At 37.1% G+C, this 22448-nt stretch overlaps 1 protein-coding gene across 2 annotated transcripts in view; it reads left to right on the plus strand.

Moving 5' to 3' along the window:
- The window catches only part of GRID2 (glutamate ionotropic receptor delta type subunit 2), a 716446-nt gene that overhangs the window by 294382 nt on the left and 399616 nt on the right, over positions 1–22448 (plus strand). For both annotated transcript variants that reach the window (XR_011849003.1, XM_072117803.1), the window contains exons 3-4: positions 10920–11204; positions 18655–18860. Coding sequence is in view for 1 of the 2 variants with exons in the window: in XM_072117803.1 (XP_071973904.1) it covers positions 10920–11204; positions 18655–18860 (491 nt within the window). In the remaining variant the exon portion in view is untranslated. The remainder of the gene's footprint in view (positions 1–10919; positions 11205–18654; positions 18861–22448) is intronic.

Here is a 22448-nt window from a genome sequence, read left to right on the forward strand (position 1 = left end):
TCCACTCCTGCTGCTTTCCTTACACCTGAAGCTAGTGTTTAAGTGCACAACAAAGGACACATTCTTGATAAGCAGAAGTGTAAATGGCCTACAGCAATCAGATAGATAGCCAGAAGCATTTATCTTTTCAACAATTTAACCTGACCTCAGCATCAGCATTTCAAGAGTAGAAAAAAGAAATGCTAAAATGATACTCCTAGACTATTAACATCAAATGCTATAATTTATCAAGTTTTCTACATAAAGATTTTGTTGATTTGAAAAGGAAAATGGCAAATCCAGATTCCCCTCTGCCTCAATTTGTGAGCGATCATTATTATTCTTGCGTGTAATTATATTATGCATAAGTCAGTACGTACGCACCAATTTATCATAGATTTTTCTATAGTTCTAACTATGCATGAATGGACTGAAGAGGGAATAACCTGCCTACTTTCTCCATGAGTTACTCCATTACCCCATTAAAACAGCGCCAGTACCTTATGCACCATGTAATCATCTTTATATCTATGTCCTTTATATTTGATGACATGGCTTAAGGTGGGATGTAGGAACTTTTATTCTTTATGGAAATGAGCAACTTTGTGTAAAGTAAAGTCCCCACCTCACCAGTCCAGCACTTTAGCGGACGCCTCTGCTTGGAAAGAAGTAACTGGCCATCTTCCCAGAAGGTGAGTACATGGCATTGGAATGCATTCTGATCATTATCTGGGGAACAAGGCGGACTGTTATCACGGCTCCTGCTATACAGCTCTTGGTATAACAGTGCACCTTGCTCCATAGAGGTTTGCCGGAATATATTCTGTTGTGCGCTCATCTTTAGTGAAGCCATCCAGTTACCTACCTTTAAGCAGAGAAGTCAAACAAATTGTGATGGGTATGGTGAGGTGGGGAAAGTTTGACTTTATTTCTCCGCTTCTCCACTATGACTTTATATAATTCACAGAGACTTAAGTAGTAGACTATAGTAAATGCAAAGAGTTCAAATCCCTAAACACCAAAACCCCCACCCCCCCTACTCGCCCAAAGAAGGCATTATAAACTTCCCCGATTGTATTTTTAGGGATTGCAATCCATCTACCCTGTAATGTTTGCATACGAAGGGGCTCATTTACCAAGGGTTGGGTGCTGCACCTTTTTCGGCGCTAAAACGGCTTGCACTGGTATTTAAGAAGTGTGTGCGCTGGGATTGTGGTACACGTGACCCTTTTGTGACACAGGTACGTCAGTGTGCTTGGTTTACAATCCTTGATCCTGGTTATAGATGTCCTTTAAATCACTGTGACTACACACACACACTGGCAGTAACATGCCAGCGACACTGCACACTACCATTTTGGAGAGGGCTGTCGCTCTGCATGATGTCTTCGGAGAGCAGCGATCCTTTCAAATATGACGGTGCCCTTGATATTCCATGATGCCCATGATTTAAATGCCACAGCCAACATTTAAAGATCAGTGCGATATCAGTGGAGGTATTGAACTGAACTTGTACCCGCACTCTAACTTCTAATGAAGTTCAGGGTTGAGCCGGGGAACCTGAACCAGTACAAACTGGTACTCAAGATTATTCATCAGCTCAACTGTTTTTTAGATCTTATAGATAATAACTTATATTCTGTTTTTTATGTTCCATTTAAAGCCCAATGTTGTTCTAGCTTATACACTATGCAGTAAAGCATGCAGAACACTCTAGATGGATGCCTTATGCTGTCAGAATAGTATATTTCCAGTAGATACTGTATATTAAGAGGTATATAGGAAATATTATTTTTTGGGAAATGTACAGCCACCTTAAACCATCATACAAATAGCTTTCTAAAATATGTATTGCTATTTTTCATATCTACTTGAAAGCATAATTATGTAAATCTATTTTGTGAAAGTTGAAGAGAGGTCATTACTTACATGGCTGATTACGGTCTTACTGTCTTGTCATTGACAAATGGCTTTCCACTGCAGTAATGCAACAAGCTACCCTGCTTATCAAATAGTTATCACTGCCCTTCCACCCCAATCTTATTCCCACTATATTTTATACTTGCTGTTTCTCTCCTTACAATGATTGGTAAAGTAACACTCTCATTTAGTTTTAACCCCATGGCTTTTTCAGTGGTTGCTTAGTGCTTTAATTCTTGGGTACCTGTTCATCTAGGTTATGCATAGGTGAAACTATTTGGGTTCTGCACTAGCAAAGTTCCTGGTATATACACCTAAAACAGCTAAAGGTCAAAATCTCTATTTTGGCTTCAGTCAGGGACTTATGTGCATATCTTTTTATACTGTAAAGGAAAGTGAAGCAAATACATCTGCTGGAAAATGGACTAAAACATAAGAGACTTAGTTACACAACTTCATCTGATGGTGGGTCTGTTTTTCCTAAAAGGTGATGTGCCACTATCAGGGTTCCAAATAATTTGGTGCCCTTTGAAAATCGCCAAATATCTAATGTACAAGTCTAGAATTCATGTTTCCTTAAAACATCCATTAGATTTTCATTCCATTTCCATGTAAATTACGTATTATGTAAAGTATTAATTTAATTTGAGTTCCTCGTTCATTTTACAGTTGCCATCTCTAAGTGTTACATGACCGAATGCAGAATACAATGTAAAAATGAAAGTGGAATAAGTGACATGCTATAATCTAAAATGACTTTGATCATTTTTAAACATCAATTGAGCAAATTGCCATTTCAAATTATAGTTACATTAGTCCATTAAAGAATAAATAAATAAATGGACTTAATCAACAGCTCTCAAATTTCCACTTCAGTAAAATAATAAGTTTTCCAGGCATAACTTTTCCTAGATTTGTTTTTTTGGAGGAATATTCTGTTTTCATCTTTATGGAAATGAGCCTCTTGGTGCCCTAGGGGTGTAGTTGTACCTGCCAACCCTTCTTCACAAACCTTATTTCTGTTAAGAGATGTCAATGATTGGGTTAAGGCTGAGGTTCTGATTAGTGTAAAGAAGGAGACAGCACCACGAGCAGTTATGACCATACCAAAGTTCACTGAGAAGTTCTTCAGCATAAGGTTTAAAAATAAATTTTCTCTCAAAGTGCATTAGAAAGAAAAGATGGAAGGATAATAAGATAGATAGTAAGTCAACAAGGAAGTAATTTGCTCTGAAAATATATCCAATAAAGTTGTGCATAATTAATTGTACTATTTTATATGCAAATATTATGTGTATAGCCAATAGGACTGCACAAATATGTTGAGTATTAAACATGGTAATAAGCTTAGTATACACTGATTTTACATTGTAAAGATTTGTCTGTTTAGAGACAGTGGAGCTTATTTACTAAGGATCCGGAGGACCGCTCTTTAGTCGGATATTCCAAAGTTTTCAGATTTGCAGTGCTGGGACAGGCATTTAGAAGGGGATTTTTGCTCACATGATCGCATTTTGGCGCAGCAGTGGCGGCTTTCGTGTGACACAAATTGGGGGGTGTGGGATCGATTGATCTGACTGTTTCGGACAAACCACAGGATTTAACTTCAAAATTGTGGTGCATACAATGCATTTACATACACCGGGAGGAAGATGGTCAAATCCAGCGGACCTGAGTCAAGCGATACGTTCAGGAAATCAGGCGTGCGATCTTATTGAATCGTGGCAAAGTACATTTTCGTCTGAGAATGCCCTTTCGGGAAATCCTGCAGACTGGGTAAGTAAATGTGCCCAGTAAATGTGTACAAAAAGCGTGATAGGCCCTTTTTCTTATTTGACCTTATGGCCAAAATACATACACAGTATTTTTTAAATTTTGGTTGTGAGATATACAGAGAAATGTATACATATTCAAAAAAATAAAAACATATTTGTAAAAAAATGAAGTGAATACACAAAATTGTAGATTTATGTGTAAAAGTGCAATAAAAATGTGATTTTAAAGAGGGCTCAGATACTAAAAAGGGCAGGATTTGTGGGTAAATCGGCATGGATAGGTAAAATGGGGTGTGGAGTAAGATGCAGTAAAACATTGTCACAAAATAAACTGTTGAAAATAAGAATAGGCAGAAATCTGGATACAAGTACCTGAAGATGTGTCAAATAAAATTTTGACACAGTAAAAAGTCCCCGGAAACCCTTTTAATTCAGCAACTAAAGGGAAAATGGCATACCGTATTTTCCGGACTATAAGGCGCACATAAAAGCCTTGGATTTCCTTGGAAATCCAAAGTGCGCCTTATAGTCCGGTGCGCCCTATATGAGGGCAGCGGACCATACTTACATAGGTCCCCGCTACCGGAGACAGCAGATCTCCAGCGGGAACTGCAGACCACGCGGCACAAACAACTTCTGCCGCGTCGGTCTGCAGTTCCCGCTGGAGATCTGCTGTCTCCGGTAGCGGGGACCTTTGTAAGTATGGTCCGCTGCCCTCCTCCACCTTCCCCGCTCACCTTCCCTGCGTCGCCGCGTCTCGTCGGGTCTCGTCTTCGGGTCGCGTCACGTCTCTTCTCGTTGGGTCGCCGCTCCGCCCCCGGACCTCCGCCACGCCCCCGGACCCTGCGCCTTATAGTCCGATGCGCCTTATATATGGAATTATTCTATATATAAGGCGCATCGGACTGATGCGCCTTATATTCCGGTGCGCCTAATGGCCCGGAAAATACGGTATATGCATATCTGAATCCCACAGGGAGTACTGGATAAGGGAGCCTTTATTTTAGGCTGTGTCTGGAACATGCCCACGGTGTTGAAAGCTGCCACAGTGGATTATAGGCATTTTTTTCCAATGGTAAGGTGTTCATGTAACAGAATTGTAAATATCAGATTTGCAATATCTCTTGTGGTTCAGAAGCCATCAACAAATAAACTTGCAACCACAACAGAGAATATAGTATACCACATAGTCCTCCCTTTAGTCCTTCCATGAGACAGGTGCACAGCTATTTGACATGTTGACCATGATTCTGGAGACAGAGTTGTAGGCTCTCGATCCAATCATTTTGGTTGGATAATAGTTGGACCAATTATAATGAGAATCTATGGAGAATTTCTGTTTTGATCATTTTTGGTGGTTATGTTCTTTCCGCTCTCCGCTATTTCCAATATCTGCTATGTTCTTTCCGCTCACCAATTACTTGATAGGGTATTCAGATATGTAAATTCCCAATTAATTTCTAAAACTAAAAGGATGTCCTGGGACTTTTTACTTACCCTGTATTATTTCAGCTTACCTACTGCACACATTCAAGTAATGAAACCTACAAGCACTTGTTTTCAGATCTAAATCTTAAATATGATGGCTGTGTCAAGTTGAAAGTTGCAGAATGATATTAACCATAGCAAAATATCAGCTTTGCCTTATAAGGCGTAAGTTATTTGTTAGAGACATCATTAAAATATGAACACGACACCTATTATTTTAAAAATCTTAAATTGCTGCCACTTTTTCCGATATATTTCATAGGTGTCAGATTATTTCAGCACAAAGGAAAAGGTAAATTGCTTTCCTAGAATGAAGAAATGCTCACTATCCTCTGAGATTTAGATATAGTTTTTGATTGGTTAGCAATTCCTTTTTTATATTCATCAGACGGCAGCCTGGCATGCATTTAGCAAATATTGAAGCAAAATATCTGAAATCATTGATGCATAGAGACAACCGATCTAACTTCAATGAAAGGTGCCTAGCCAAAATGAATTTGTTAATGCAAAACCAACTTTAAAAAAAGTGCACGCAGTTTCACGCTATTTAAATTGTGGCCTTTTCAGCAAGATAAGCAGCTTCTTGTTCACCGTTGTGCATTATCAAGCTTTAAGTATCAGCATTCTAATCCACAAGATGAATACATTGCCTTTGTGAGAGATATATTTATTGTGGGAGAATATTTTCTGCCAAATTACTGTATAACATGAGCAATGAGGTACAGAATATCATAAAAAAAGATGCTGGCTGTATTTGAGACTTCTCAATGCCATATATTTCCCAATACAGGACTTTGCAAATGTTACTAGGTCACTTCAAATGTTATATTTGAATAATCCAAACCATATTTAAGTCTCTTGGCTTGGTTCTTATAGACTATGATAAAGCATTTCAGCAGTCCTCTGAAAATTACCTGACTACATACTTAGGTACAGTTTTCTAATGGAAAAAATTTTGTAAAACTGCACTATATGAAAACATACAGTATGGGGCACATTTACTTACCTGTTCTGGTGCGATCCCCGAGGTGCGTTCCTCGACAAGAAGGAACAGCTGCTGCGATTCACTACCAGCGTGCGCCCGATATCCTGAATGTGGCGCTTCCCCGCTAGGTCCGCCGGAGTTCACCTTCCTCTTCCTGGTGCATGTAAGTGTTTGGCTTGCGATCCCCGAAAACATCAGGAAACACGACGGAAATGCGGCCGCGGGACCTTAGTAAATAAGCCCTTATATGTTTTTGAGAGTTTTTGATTTATTGTTGTCAAACCTATATTGATTCCTATTCATAATACAAACTTAACTTAAAGGGTTTGTTCAACCACTTACATTTCTTAGAATGCTTTAAAAAATGTGAATTAAAAAAAAATTAGATAGGAGCATTTTATTAGTTAGGGCAACATTCATTCATAGCATTTAGATTCTGATCTGAACCAAATCTATTGAAAAATTCTATGAAGTTTCTACAACTCCAGTCTTAAATGACTCCCTCATGTCCACTATCTAATCCAACTCTGAACTTCCTATTTTTTGGCTCTGTCAATTTCAGAAGCCATAAACTTTCAATGAGGTCACAACCCTGTGTTATAAAAGGCACAAAAGTGACTAAATGGGGCTGAATTATCAAGTATCTGAAAGTCAGAATATTTCTAGTTGCCCATGGCAACCAATCACAGCTCCCCTTTAAAATATGCATAAGCTCTGGTAAAATTAAAGCTGAGCTGTGATTGGTTGCCATGGGCAGCAAGAAATATTCTGACTTTCAAACACATGATAAATCTGCCCCAAAAAATTGTGTTTTTCCGGCCGGTTACCCGAATTTTTCCGTTTTGCGCCGATTTTCCCTGAATTGCCCCGGGTTTTTGGCGCATGTGAACGGATTGTGGCGCATCGGCGCCGGCGTACACAATAGAAATTGGGGGCGTGGCCGTACGAAACCCTGATGGATTCAGAAAGACCGCCACATTTTTAAAAAAAAAGTGTCGCTTGAAACGCACTTACCTGCACCTGGCCTGGCTTGGTGAACTTCAGTGCACTCCGATGGAATTCAGAACAGCAGCGACACCTGGTGGACAGGGGGAACTACCTTAGTGAATCGCCGGAAGACCCATATCCACCACACAGTACGCACCGCTGGATCGCGAATGGACCAGGTAAGTAAATCTGCCCCAATGGGGCGTTCTCTGCGGTGGATTCAGTTCACTAAGGCAGTTCCTCCGACGTCCACCAGGTGTTGCTGCTGTGCTGAAGAACATCGGAATGCACTGAAGTTCACCGTCCTATCGTGGGTGAAGGTAAGCGCATGTCGAGCAACACTTTTTTTTTCTTAAATGCGGCGGTATTTCCGAATCTATTGGGTTTTTTACGGCCACGCTCCCCGATTTCTGTTGTGTGCATGCCGGCGCCGATGCGCCACAATACGAGCGCGTGCGCCAAAATCCCAGGGCAATTCAGGAAAAATCGGCGTCAATCAGAAATATTCGGGTAACACGTCGGGAAAACGCGAATCGGGCCCTTAGTAAATGATCCCCAATGTGTCTAAAGTCCATGATGAATGTGGTTCATATTGGTAAGGTTTTTTGCCACAAAATATGACAGTGTTCCCTTTTTTAACTAAAATATGGGGCTTTTGTGCCAATATTATCAATAATAACAATTCCTGTATTGATTCCAGACTGTTCTTAGATGTTTGCTTCATCATTTATTTCCAGTGGATAGAAATCTGTCACACAGGTGCACAAGCCATTATAAAGCACAGTTCTGATTACGCTTTGTGATATATTGAGCCGTGTACCGGTGTGACATCACATGACCATGGGCTGATTTTTATCCACAGAAATCTTCCTGTTGATTGTCAGCAAGTAGAGATCTAGAAATTGTGAGACATTGATACACAAAATATATTTGAAAGCTTTTCATTACATAAACAATATCAATTATTTGCTAAAAGTGATCAACCCCTTTAAAACAATTGTATTAAGGTGATACTCAAGAATTCTGGAGAGAGGAATGCATTAGGGTGGAAAAAGTAGCTGCTCATATATACTCAGCTTTTTTGACAATGTACTTTTGACTGGTGTGCTTGTTTTTCATAATTGCTGTCAACAAATAAAGTCCTGAAGAGCTCATTCCAAATACACAACGAAAAAATTTTTATGAAGATGTATAACCCAGTTGTCAAAAAAATCCAAAAATCAAGTCATTATTTAAAATCATTGTAGAAATGACACTTATGAAGTTTTTCATATGAACTTTTGGGACTTTTAAACTGCTAAAATATCTGAAATACAAATTTTGGATCCGTACGTATCTTGTTACCAAGGAAACATATTCACATGCGAGTAGTTTGAAGAATAGTTTTAAGGTTTTTTCCTTAGGAGACTTTTCCAATCAGAGTCACTTCAGTACTAAAAACATATATCTGATTCTTTTCTCTAAATATTATTTTGTGCCATAGGCTTTAAAGTTCTTCCCCCCAGGATTATTATTAGTAAGTCTATGTCTTGAGGATATGAAATAACTCACAGATAAATTTAGTATAAGTTTCAAATCAACTAATGTGAAGAAATTGACAGCTTCATCCAATTTGGCTGAGTAATGCTGTGCATGGAATAAAGGGATACTGCTATTTTCTCTGGTACTGTAGTGTACAGGATCACTGTCCTACAGCATCTATAAATGAGAAGGTAGCTATACAAGGATGACTCTCATCATTCACTCTTATTAAAGTTCTGAAAACAGCTATGGGCATATTCTCAGCTGTTTCTAAGAACTTCCTTAGCATTGGAAGTGCATTTTGAATAAGGTTTCCCAGGTTTAAGTATTTTAAAACTCAAGAAAAAAAATCGTAATATTCAAGAAAAACAATACATGCAATAATGATAGGTAAAAATACAAACTCAATGGGAACCTGTCACCAACCTATTTACCATAAAGCTAACAATACTCTCAAGTGGAGTTTGAAATATCCTTTTTAGCTTTTATACTTTAATGCAAAAAATAACCACACAGACACCTATCATTAACAATAGTAACAATAATAACCACAGTAACACCTAAAACTAACCAGGAATGCTGTGCAATGTTTGAAAGATTGTGAGATTTTTATACATAGTCAGAACAAGTCGACAAATGGCTATCTGTGAGCAGTACTCAACCTCTCCTCCTCCACCCATCTTACAACTCACGGCACACATCTGCTCACACCGGTTTGCGCATGGAGCCTAAGGAGTTAGAGATGTATCTGTGGCTTGCATTTATAACCATGAATTTACTTTCCTGTATGCAATACATCAATTCTCAGCTTTAAAACAACATCAGAGCATGGAGTTCAGCACCATGGAATGTCCCTGTTAGGGTACATTCACACAGCGGTATGCCCGGCGTGCGAGCATACCGTCGTGTGCTGGAGAGGAGGAGGAGGCGGCCCCTCCTCCCTCCATAGAGAATAGCGGCGCACGGCTGCACACACGCCAAAAGATAGAGCATGTACGGCCGCATGTACGTCCCCGCAGACGGCCATGTGAATGTGCCCTTACTTAATATCATCATTGTTGATCATTGGTCAATCAAGTCCAACCTATAAACCTTACTGTGTTGATCCAGAGAAAAGAAAATAAGTGTCTACAAGGGCCAATTAGCCAATAGTATGAAGCATTTCCTCCCTGACCCTATATATTGCAGTCAAAATAACACCCTGAATCTCATTTTTCTCATAGGCTTTGATATTGTGTGTAGAAAATAATAATAAGCAGCAAGGCCCCTCTTGAACATGTACAAAGTATCCACCGTAACAACCTCGTGCATCCTGCAAATTCCACAGTCACAGTGCTCTTTCAATAAAGAATCCCTTTCTATGGTGATGGTAGAACTGACTCTCCTCTAGGTGTAGATGATGCCCCATTGTCTTGTCTAATGCTCAGGCATTAAAGATCATTAGAAAGATCCCTACACATTTAGGTATTTACACATTGTATTAAGACCCTAAGCCACCACACTTGTTGTGATTGCTCAGGGTACCATTGGCTAAATCCCAAGCAATTAGACACCTATTCCCTATCTGTTAAGGTAAAGAATAATTTGTATAACTCTTTTAATTCTTTAAGAAAGTACCTGTTTTATGCTCGTAGGTCCATACTTTATTGTTTCTTTTGTATTCCTAATATTTTCCATAGAATGACTTACGGGGTATTATACATGGCCTTCATTAGAGAACAAATTGTGACATTTTCCAAGGCTTTCCACGTTATACAGATATCTTCCCCTAGAAGCGTTTCTTTGATTACACATCATGGAAGCACTATACTGTGGCACGCAAAGTGTTATGTAATGCAAAACATAGGAACTCAATGTAGCATGGTACATGAACCCTGACAATATAAATATACAAAAGCTACGGCAAGTCATGCACATTCAAGCTTGCATTTTAAGGGGATGCTTGTTAGCTATAAAATAATCTTATGCTAGGCTGAATTTCTTTCTGCTTTTTTTTGTCTATTTATGTGTGAACATATCCAGGCCATGTATACTGAGAAGCAGTAATCTAAGCCAGTAATAAACTGCATTCAAATTGAGAACAACGAAACACGTGAAATGTAAACACAAAAATGAAAATTGTTCATGCTAGAACATATTTATCAAGATTTGTAGACTGTATATATGATTACATTTAGTTACATGTTTGTGTCAGCCATTTTCAGTAGAAGTAACATTGCATACATATGTCAATGTCATCTTAAATATAATTTTGTTTCTTTCAGCTTGTGACCTCATGAACCAAGGCATATTGGCCCTTGTCAGCTCAATCGGATGTGCATCAGCAGGGTCTTTGCAAGCGTTGGCAGATGCTATGCACATTCCTCATCTCTTCATGCAACGATCCACTGCGAGGACGCCAAGAAGTAGTTGTGGGCTCAACAGGAGCAACAGAATTGATGATTATACATTGTCTGTCCGCCCCCCAGTCTATCTGAATGATGTTATCTTAAGAGTCGTCACGGAATATGCCTGGCAGAAATTCATCATCTTTTACGACAACAACTATGGTAATTTCTCCCACATTTTTGCATAAAATATAGAAAAGCTTCCACATTTCCATACCCTCCATCACTGTTTTAAGAATAGATAGAAAAGAATTCTTTAAGTGCCAAACTATTTGCATGTTATATTTTAGTCCTCTAGAGACAGAGCAGAATAAAAATGGAAATTGCAAAAGCTAAGCATCCTGATAAATAACAAACTCAGCTATATTTTATTTTATTTTGATCCACAGCATTTAAGATTCTTTGCTCTGAAAAAAAGACAAATTTTGTGATTAAGCAGGTGTGCGGTAGAAAAAAAAAGAAAAGAAAAGAGAAAAGAAACTATATTTATATACCGTACATATTTATTCTCACACACAATTCTACAGTTACATGATACATTTCATGATACCAAGGCTCCTGCATCATCATCTACTGGCAAATACCATTAAATCAGTGCATCCTAATCATGAATACATTAATTACCACAATATATGTTTATTAGGAGAGCTTATTACAAACAATTCTCTTTGTAGTAGCACAATTATTGTAGATAGGAGATTTCCCATTTCAGACATTTCGAGTAAGGAACTTTATGAAAGTTTCTCACAGCCATGATTAAAGACTGTAGAATTTCTATCCTGATGTACTTGATTTTCATAATATTTTTCCACATTGCACCTCTAATAATACTATATCTACTTACACATTAATGTGAATTTATTAAGACTGATGTTCCCCTCCCCCTTCCTGTGTACCAACACCATATTTACTAAGAGTGTTTGGCCTCTTAGTAAATCGGACAGAGATCTCAGCTTCAGTCTATGTTGATTTTTCCAGCATAGACTATAGTAAATATAATGGTCCAGGGAGTTCACGACCCAACCACCTCCCACTCAAAATCCGGAAAGGTGCTTTTTACATTACATGTTCACCAAGCATAGTAAACTCCCCCATTGTGTCTTCTGAATACCAACTTTGTCACTTACTGTACTCCCTAATAATACATAGTATTTACGACACAACTGACCATGCTGTGATCGCTGCATATATATAAAATACCCCTTACAGCATAACCCTGCATATTATATACACTTTGACCTTTCCATAAATCATAAAACATTTTATACGCCTATGCATAAATTATATAGAACCCTTTGAATAAAGTATATAAGCAGAAACACAATTATCTCATTATAAAATACATAATGACCATTTTAATTAATGACATTATTTACAGAGCACTATTATAAATGTATGTTATATGCAATTTTCTATCTCCTTGAAGTAAACATATCGTACACTGTGACTTACTCTTCCCAATTAATAATATTACAGATGGTAACTAGGGAATTTTTGTTTTATACAGTACTCTTTTATTTAACTTAATGATATATCATGCCACCTAATAAATGTTAAGATATATAATTTCCACAGTTATATTATTTTTCCCTCAAAATTAAAACTATATATTTTGTTTATAGTAGAAAGAGGCATATTTTTATTTTGACTGGACCAATCAAGAAGGCTATGGTCTACAGCGCCTAGGAATGGTGGCTGGGAATAAGCCTCCTTTACTTTGTAGTATCATAGTAGACAAGTTTAAAATAAAATGTGAGTCCTTCATCTCCAACCTATAAATATCACTGTGTTGATATAGGGGAATGCTTAAAAAATAGTTATCTAATCACTGGTGCCACAAAAAGAATGATAACATAACTTTTATTCATGTTTTATTAACAAGAGAAATCGTCTCTATCAGTGTCCATGTTTTCTGTCACACATATTTCCCCTCATAGACTCCTTTACCAAATGCAATAGTACAGCAGTGTGTGTCAGTACAACCTCAACACTGAACACATTTACAGCTGCAAAGAATATGGTAGTCAGAAATTCCCTGGATCAAAATCGACTATTAAAAAAATGTTTTGTTTCCATAACATAATTTTTTTTCTATTGTATTCTAGTCAACACCCATTCCTTTGGCGTTATTTCTCCCCTCCACACCCATTCTAGTTCCACTAGGTATTTTTTATACACTTCAGCCCAAGTAATTTATATTGAAAACATAGTTGTACTTTGTTTCCTTTGCCCAAGTCCTCTACCTTACAGCCATCTACATTAAACTTCTTAAGCCAGTTTTCGACCCAAGTCTCCAGCTTCCGTAAACACCTGCTATCTGCATCTGTATTAATTACTTAGTATCATCTGCGATGATCAATATTATACGCTTAGGTCATTCATAAACATATTAAAGACAATGTACAATGTAGTGTTAGATTACATGATTATTTTCTCATTTCTAAAACATACATTTACTATGTGATTTCTGGTGCCATTAATTGGAAAATTATCTCAAATGACGCTTACTCTTTAAGCATGATTTTTCATATTTACTCTGCAAAGTATCTTGTGCTGCATCAGATCCCAATTATTCTTATGGAAGAGGCAGATTATGGAAGGCCAAGCTGTTTGAAAAATAGTGTAAATACTGTACACTCTATAGGCATATTTGGATCTGAATGAAGAGAGTCTGATAACCAAGAACTGCAATGTATGGATTTCACAAGCCATGATGCATCCATTTTCTTGTTTGTAGTTTCGAGTTATTCAAATAGATGGGGACTCAGCTGCAATATTAAGCACAACTAATATATGATCTATAATGCTAAGCTTAATAACTACAAAGAACCAACCACACTCAAGCCTTCTCTAACAGCTGATTTATTGGGGTGTCAGAATCAGACATCTATCAATCTGATTAAACATAGGCAATAAAATACTCATGCTCCTGAAAGATAAAGTTGAGGTGGTTCTAACTTGGACATGTCAATAAGGTATAGTTGATTCCAGATTTAAGCTAACTTTACTATATAATAATGTATCTTAGTGCCACAAAGCACTGTCTATCAAAAGGTAATCTCATTTTCATACAAAAAATACGACTCTTTCAACGATTATTGTCATCCAAAGTAATACTTTACATTGAGAATCTTCACAAAAAATGTTTTCAGTAAGTCCAACAACAAATATTAGCATATTTTATATGAATGATTGTATCTTGTATCTCCAGTATATATTGTTTCCACTTAATGTAATAATTTGGTAATGTCATTTACAAAAATGTATTGTATGAACTTCATAATGTTTCCTCCATCATAGCTCAATGATGTATAAACATTGCGAAAAACAGGGAAAGCTCCATGTAAAGAAATTATATAGTCTTTTGTAATCCTATTGAAGTGTTTTTTTTTTAAATATGTAAGTTATCATTGTGTAACAGGTAGGGCCACATTAAGGCTAGCAGGCATGGCTTCTATTAACTCTTTAGTAGACCAGGCCTAATTGAATCCAAGTTGCAATCACAAAGAGAAATTTATCTTTAAAAGATTGATCATATCTAGTCATGGCTGGAGAGGATCCTGAATAGTTGGCTACTAGTAGCCTGCAATTTATTAGGTGTGTGGAGTCTGGCTGTAATGTTAACACTTGATTCAGAAGAGGTCAGTCTGCTGGAGGTCCACTAGTTCCTAAAGGTTGCGGAGTCCCTGTGGTATATTTTCCCGATGCACTCACATCACTCATAATAAGCGGTAGTCAGCCAAACATGTTTGATCGTAGAAGCCTTCTATAGTTTTCCTGGCAAAGCAAAGCATTTGCACTCTACTGTAGATCAGCTCAAAGCAGGACACCTTTGCTCTGATTCTCTGTGTAATTCCTAAGGGACTATCAAAGTCAAATTCTGAAGAATCACTTTAAAATAATTTCTTTTTCCATTTTCTTTACTGGACAATTGATATAGTAATCAATTGAGACTACAGTTGAGTTTAAAAATATCCTATTACTTTGACAGAAGAGATTTCTCTTCATATGTCTTAAAGCACTTGACATTGGCAAAGTAAAGTTACTGTCTTAAATGTAAGTACTTCAATTTTTCTTTTAAAAATATCTCCGATCCATACTGTGCTCATTATCATCATATCATCTTTTGTGATAAACCTGCGTGAAAGTTCAACTTCTGCACATTTCCTCAATAGCTGTCTAACATTTATGTTTCTATTCTTGCTAGCAAAAGTTAATGTCAGTACGCTGCATTCTGTAACCTGTTCTAACAAATGTCATTTCCAATTACAGTGCTGACCTGGCATTTATATAATTTAATTAGCTGACACTGCAGGCATGACTGGTGTCAGTATTACAAGACAGAGAGCACTAGGAGGACCCTTTGCTGTTTGACACTGTCTACATGGTGCCCCATTTTTCTCAACTTGTCTAATTAATAATAAATTAGTCCAATGTTACAATATTTATATGTTTATTACTGTGAACACTACCAACATTTTTGTCTTCCTTACAAAGTTGAGCATTCCATAGTTTGACAGCTTTAAATGTAAAAAAATAGCTGTACATGTAATAAGTACCATCTGGTCCATTGTAGAGCCCTTGAATAACTTAATTATGGACCAGTCCTCTGAAAAAAAACACATATACTTAGATAAAGCACTAAGATCATTGAAATCCTATATTATTTTAGTTTCTCTTTATAAGAAAGGCTTTCATTTTAATTCAACCCCACTTCACCTTACCCATATTATTTAAAATTTATCTAGTGATATATAAAGCACAATTATGAATACACAATAACACTGACATAAGAGAAATTAAGCATAATTTCAAAGATATTTATGCCTGCAAAGCCCATATAAATAGCAGGTCAATAGGAACAAAACGTCAGGGAAACAAGTAAGCAATTCTAGAAATTTAAAGGCAACCTACCATCAGGAATCTGCCTATTAAGGTCAATCCGTTGGTAGTTTACTCCTACATCCTAACCCCTAAACTATCTATCTATTTTTAGCTTTATTTTATGGTAGATTAATTTTATTTACTTATGTGAGTATACTAATATATATATATTTTTTAAGTGGGAAGGGGGGGCCCCATGCTGAAGCCTGCTATGGGGTCCTGTCTCTCCTAGTTACGCCCAAGTCTCCCCAAGTCCTACCTCCTTCTGCATCCTCAGCATACTGTGCACAAGCTGTATTCACACTGCCAGCTTCTTCGAGCACTGCTCATACCTGGTAGTCCCTTCAGTGCAGGCAGCTGCCATAATATTCATGTGCGCTCAGCCACCAGTAGTGAGCAGGAACAACTATGTATACGCAGAGCTTGAAAAGTCAGCGGTATGAAGGAGCATGCCATGGATGTTGAAAGAGGTGGGACAGCATAGGCTACTGGGACATTGAGTAGCCTTTGCTCCCACAATGCTGAGAGGCTACTCCACAACCCGAGAGCCTCTACCTAAAATTTGCATATTAGTTAGATAAAGTTTAGATCAGGTTAGGGAGTATTGAAGGATTATGGAAATACACTTTAGCATTTAGGATTTTAGAAGTAAACAACCATCCTTTCCTTATGAACTTACATTTACTCAAAAATTCTGACAAAAGATGAGTGTTTGAAGTTCTCTGAAGATGAATGGGAAGAGTGGGTTATGGCAGCTAGGTTTCTACCAACATGATCTCTGGCAGCCACAGATTGCAGACAATGCCTGCAGAGGGGAAAGCAAGCAATTTATTAATAGATGAAGTATGCTAAACATATAGGAAACATTTAGAGCTGTTTGTCTATAAGCAGCTATTTTGCCGCAAATGTAGCATTGATGATTTTCCTCATGTGCCACTAATACTGAAGGCACAGTCTTTTTTAGATGAATAAAAAAATACAGACTTATTAAAAAGAGTAAGTAATAAAACACTGCATGAAATCCACACTAAGAATAATAGTTAATCAGTTTATACCTATTTCAGCTAAATCTATAAACCACTTAGAGAATTAAGGAAAAAGCACTTCACTGGGCCCCAAGCAATTGAATGTGCCTTATTCCACTACATCAAAAATGTAGATGTTTATGTAGCAGGATGTCAACATAACAAATTAAAATGTAACTTTTATTAATAAATAACTAAAAATATCTGCTTATAGTATATACAAATTGCTGATCAGCACAAAATACACTGGTATTACAATTTCTTCTTACAGTAAATCCGATATTGCTAATCAGCGCAAGATACATAGGTGTCCCATAAAAAAGACTCCTCCATTCGTTACAACATGTACAGATAAGATAACAGAAAGTTTGACCCATAGCTATAGATATAGAAAGGCAATATTCATACTAGCAATAATATCAATTAAATAGGTACTGTGGAACACAACTGTACTAAAGGCTGGGTCTCACCAATATGCAGCAGTAGCGACAAGTAAGGTCTAAGGAGTTTCTTGTTGATCCACTTCCTGTCCCTAAATATGATAAGGTGACCCCCCAATTGTATAGCTCCCATCCTAACATGGACAGGCTCCAGTCTGTCCCTAATACTTGCTAATACACCCTACCTCTAAGCCAATAAAGACTTAAGGGAAACTTAAGATACTTATCCATAACTTAATTTGCTAAACTGAAGGGTCACATAGTTTGTGTAGATAGCAAGTGGCTTTAACTCTTAGTGCTGCTGTGGATTGCCAATCAGCTGTTCTGTGGCATGGGAGTGGCAACTTAGCTGGATATAGCTGTAGCTCTTCCCATCCTCAGGAACGATTGGTCACTGTGCTAAAAAGGAAATGGTAGGCGGGATGGGTGGAGCAAAGCGATCCCATGATTACGGGGTGGGTGGAGCAAAGTGATTACATGATCCAGAGGTGTTCGCCGCTAAATGATCACATGATATAGAGCATGATAAATGCCTAGATAATGAGGAGGGAGGAAGCCTGCTGATGTAGGTGCAAATCAGCTTATGAGGGTACCAAGGGTAAAGTGTGTACTACACAGGGCACACACAATTCAATAGGCCATACTTCTCCTCATTCCTCCTAATTATCATAAAGGTTTGTGTAAAACATGTAGTTTTATTCAGCTGGTACATCCTACAGGATACTCAGGCATCTTAACTGTATGTTGAAAGGAATAGAGGAGGTTATTTCATGGGACCCCTATGTGTCTTGTCCTGATTAGCAATATCGGATTTACAGTAAGCAGAAATTGGAATACCGATGTATTTCAGCAAATTGGATATACTGTAGACAGATATTTTTAGTTATATATTAATAAAAGTTATATTTTAATTTTTTATGTTGACATCCTGCTACGTAATCAAATAAATCTATAAACCAAACCAATTTTATGACCTTTCTAAAATTCTAAAAAATAATATAAATATACAAAGTAACTTTACTTTCATATTTATTTTCCATTTTGAATGATGTTAGCATCATTCAGATAAGTCAACTGTGAAAATATATAACAAATGCACTCGGTGTCCACTTTGAAACAGCCGTATAATACAGTGTAACATATGTGCAGCTTAACCTTCCATTTCATGATACTGAGCAGAATGACTTCTAAACCAGGCTAGGCATTTAATGGATGTGTTTCTGTTAACTGATTAGCATTTTGATGGACTTTTGATGTTCCTAGATATCCGTGGAATACAAGAGTTTTTGGATAGAGTATCTCAGCAGGGAATGGATGTAGCTTTGCAGAAGGTAGAAAACAACATTAATAAGATGATCACGGGACTCTTTGCTACTATGCGTATTGAAGAGCTAAATCGCTACAGGGACACACTAAGAAGAGCCATTCTTGTTATGAGTCCAACCACTGCCAAATCCTTCATTACTGAGGTAAGAAATATCCTTAAACTGTTTTATAGTGGCTTGTTTCTTTCTTCATTGTTTCAATTTGCAATCCTAGTGCTGCAGCTAACAAGGCAATTACGAACGAATGTGTGTACAGAAAGAAAGATGCTTCTAATTGTGCACTCATGCTAGACAGAAGATGTTTTATGACGTAAATGTACATACAAGTACAAGGTTATGGCAGATACATACATTTAGGGTTGGCTTTCACAAACGATAAATACACTCTATGTCCATTGCGCCCTCTTTCAAGCATTGGAGAATATAGACATTGGAATCCACACTAGGCAATATGTAGGAAATAGTCCTATGCTGAAGGACTATGATAGTGATATTTGCTGATACTGGAAAGTTAGTGATTATTCATAACTATATATATATATGCAATGGGAAAATACAAGCAGCACTCAAGACGTCTTGAGTAGGTGGGTGCAGGCAACACAGGACTGGGCCTAGAGTCCTCCAGATAGAGATTTGAAGAAAACGTGCAGCACTCCGTTTGTGGTGAAAAAATAAATGTGGTTCTTTTATTCCATCACATATTACAATAGCAATTGTAATAGCTTTTGTAATATGTGATGGAATAAAAGAACCACATTTATTTTTTCACCACAAACGGAGTGCTGCACATTTTCTTCAAATATATATATATATATATATGTAAACAAATGTATAGGGAAATGCACTGCACCTATAGGAACCGTTAGAATATCATATAAATAAATCAATGGTTATAAAGTGGAAATGATGGTGGCTAAAGGGACCTGGTTCACCATTACCCAATACCCTCCTATTTGATGGGGATTGGATCAGGGCTTTGTATGGGCCAATCTCCTTCTTCCACAGCAGACTCATACAAACATGGCTTGTTTTGTGCACTGGAGAAGTCTTTCAGAAACAAAGAGGGATATTTTTTTTTCTAATCTACTCCCACGAACATAAAAGCTATTGGTACACTAAAGCATTGAGATTTATCTTCAAAAACTGCAACTTACTAACCGAAGTCAGATAGGTAGCCTTTTTCTGGCTGTAAGGATTGCTTATTTCATGCATTGGCATGTAAATTTATGTATAAAATAAAGAAGGATATACCTGTACACCGTTTGCCTTGTAATGTAAAATACTGCTTGACATAAGCAGCTATTGGGGAAAATTATTTTATTTTTATTAAAAGATATTAGTGACAGGGATCCTTACATGATCATTATTTACAATATCTATCTGGTTTTGAGTAAATGGTGGATAACAATGTAGCTAGCAGTCTAAACATTTAAATGATTAATATCCAAAGTCAAAATATATAGTAGGCAAATAAAATATCTGATAGTGTTGACACAGGGACAGTTGTAAAATACTACTGTACTTAAATATATGCAGCATAGCTGCCAACTTTGACTAAAGTCTCATTTTCAGAGTAATGCACATGATTATGTATTTCTATGCTCAATGTAGCCCTAAGATCTGTCCTTAGGCTCTCTGCTATTTATTGTGACGTTGGTTGGATGGGATTTCTATAGTTCATTAGAATTCTTTTATTGTAAGTGTAGCATGATGATGCTGGTAAGAGAGAATCTCTTGTAACTGCCTAAATGGGACATTTTGCAGGATTCACTTGATAATTGTAGCTATAATTCATTGTTTTTTAGCCACAGTTATAAAATACACAATTTATTGTGTATCTACCAACAAATACTTGAAATCAGAAATCAGATCTTTAACCCTTTACCACATTTGGATGTTACTGTACGTCCAGTAGCGGAGGGGGGGATTATGAAGCAGGCTCACGGGCTGAGACCTCTTTATAGTTATCAGGTGTTTGCTTCACAATGGAGCATACACCCACGATCTGTGTTAACGCCCTTTGACCATGACGTCATCGGGGAGCGGTGATCCATTGCTATGCTAGCCTTGAGTCACACAAAGGCCCGAGGCTGTCATGTTTTAGGCTATCTATTACAATGTGCAGATGATGTGCAAAATTCTCATATACTGCCACACTGTTAAATTAAATAAAAAAAACCTTAAAAATCACCCCCTTTCCCTAGAAATGATATAAATATAAATAAACAGTAAAAATTATAAACATGTTATATATCGCTGAAACCCAAAATGTCTGATCTATCAAAATATAATAATGTTTTTTTTCCCAGCGTTTATACCCTGTAATGGCAATTAGCGCCCAAAGTCGAAAATGCCACTCTTTGCCATTTTGCTAAATATAAGAAATACATTAAAAAGTGATCCAAATGACCTACTGTCCTCAAAATAGCAATGTTGAAAACGTCATCAAAAGTCGCAAAAAATGACACCACCCACAGCTCCGTACACCAAAATATGAAAAAGTTACTAGAGCCAGAAAAAAGCAAAATGAAGATTTTTTTTTTTGTGTACCGGAGGTTTTAATTTTTGTAAATGTATGAAAACATAAACATATTTGATCCAAAGAATAAAGTATACATGTCCTTTGAGGACGCTCAGTGAAAGCTGTTAAATCCAAGCCAAGAAATCCAAAAAAATTACGCGAATCCGTTTTTTCATCATTTTCACTGCATTCAGAATATTTTCCTGCTTCCCAGTACATGGCATGAAATATTAAAAACTGTCACTATGAATTGTAATTTGTTATGCGGACAACAAGCCCATCCACAGCTCTTTACATGGAAAAATAAAACAGTTATAGAAAGGTAGGGAGTGAAAAATGAAAACGCTAAAACGAAAAAGGGCCCGGTCATTAATGGGTTAAAGTGGTTATCAGAGGGTATAAAACCTATTCGTGGTCGGGATGGAGCGGGTTAAAAAAAATAAACATTTAATTATAATTACCTCCCGGGCCCTCCCGGCCTCCAGCACTGTGATCTCTACGGTCCGTGCCCCATGTGAACAAACAGGAAATGCACTCACCAACCAGCCGAGATGGCTGGCCACACCCACCTGTCCTGCATTATACAATGCTGGAAATGGGGTAGAAATTTTTTTAAGAGTTTTAAAAATATATGAAAAAAATATAAAAAATAAAAATCTACTCCATTTCCCCAGTGGTACAAAAAAATTGTGATCTTACTACTACCACATATACTTACCTACTGTTAATACAAAGATTTTATCCAACCAAGAAGTTCAATAGAGTCTCCATAGAGTTACACTGTCACATAAGTTCAATGCTCAGCATATACAGATGCATCTTTTTGGAGGTCTCTCTTGATATATCACTACATTAACTTTTAAAAAAAACAAAAAAAACATAATATAATTATAACAACAATATTTAATTAATTAAAAGTACAAAATGAATTATATATTTTAAATTAACATTACAAGGACAACCATTACAATACAAATGTCATAAAAAAACAAATGCACTTCTTGCAAAATTCTGGTTGCTCATTTTCAATTGCATTAATTTCAATGGAGGCTGTGGCTGGGGATGTTCATGCGGCTAGATATGTTTAACCCGCCTCCCCCCAAAAAAAATTCAAATCCTCTCCATACAGAAACAATTCCTGGCCAAAATAAAAGCAAGGTTGCCATGCTGTCTAAATGCTTTAAAATACAAACAAAAATTTGTTCAGCTCA

This window comes from Engystomops pustulosus, chromosome 1 (assembly GCF_040894005.1).
Source record: "Engystomops pustulosus chromosome 1, aEngPut4.maternal, whole genome shotgun sequence".
In the NCBI taxonomy this organism is placed as follows: Eukaryota; Metazoa; Chordata; class Amphibia; order Anura; family Leptodactylidae; genus Engystomops; species Engystomops pustulosus.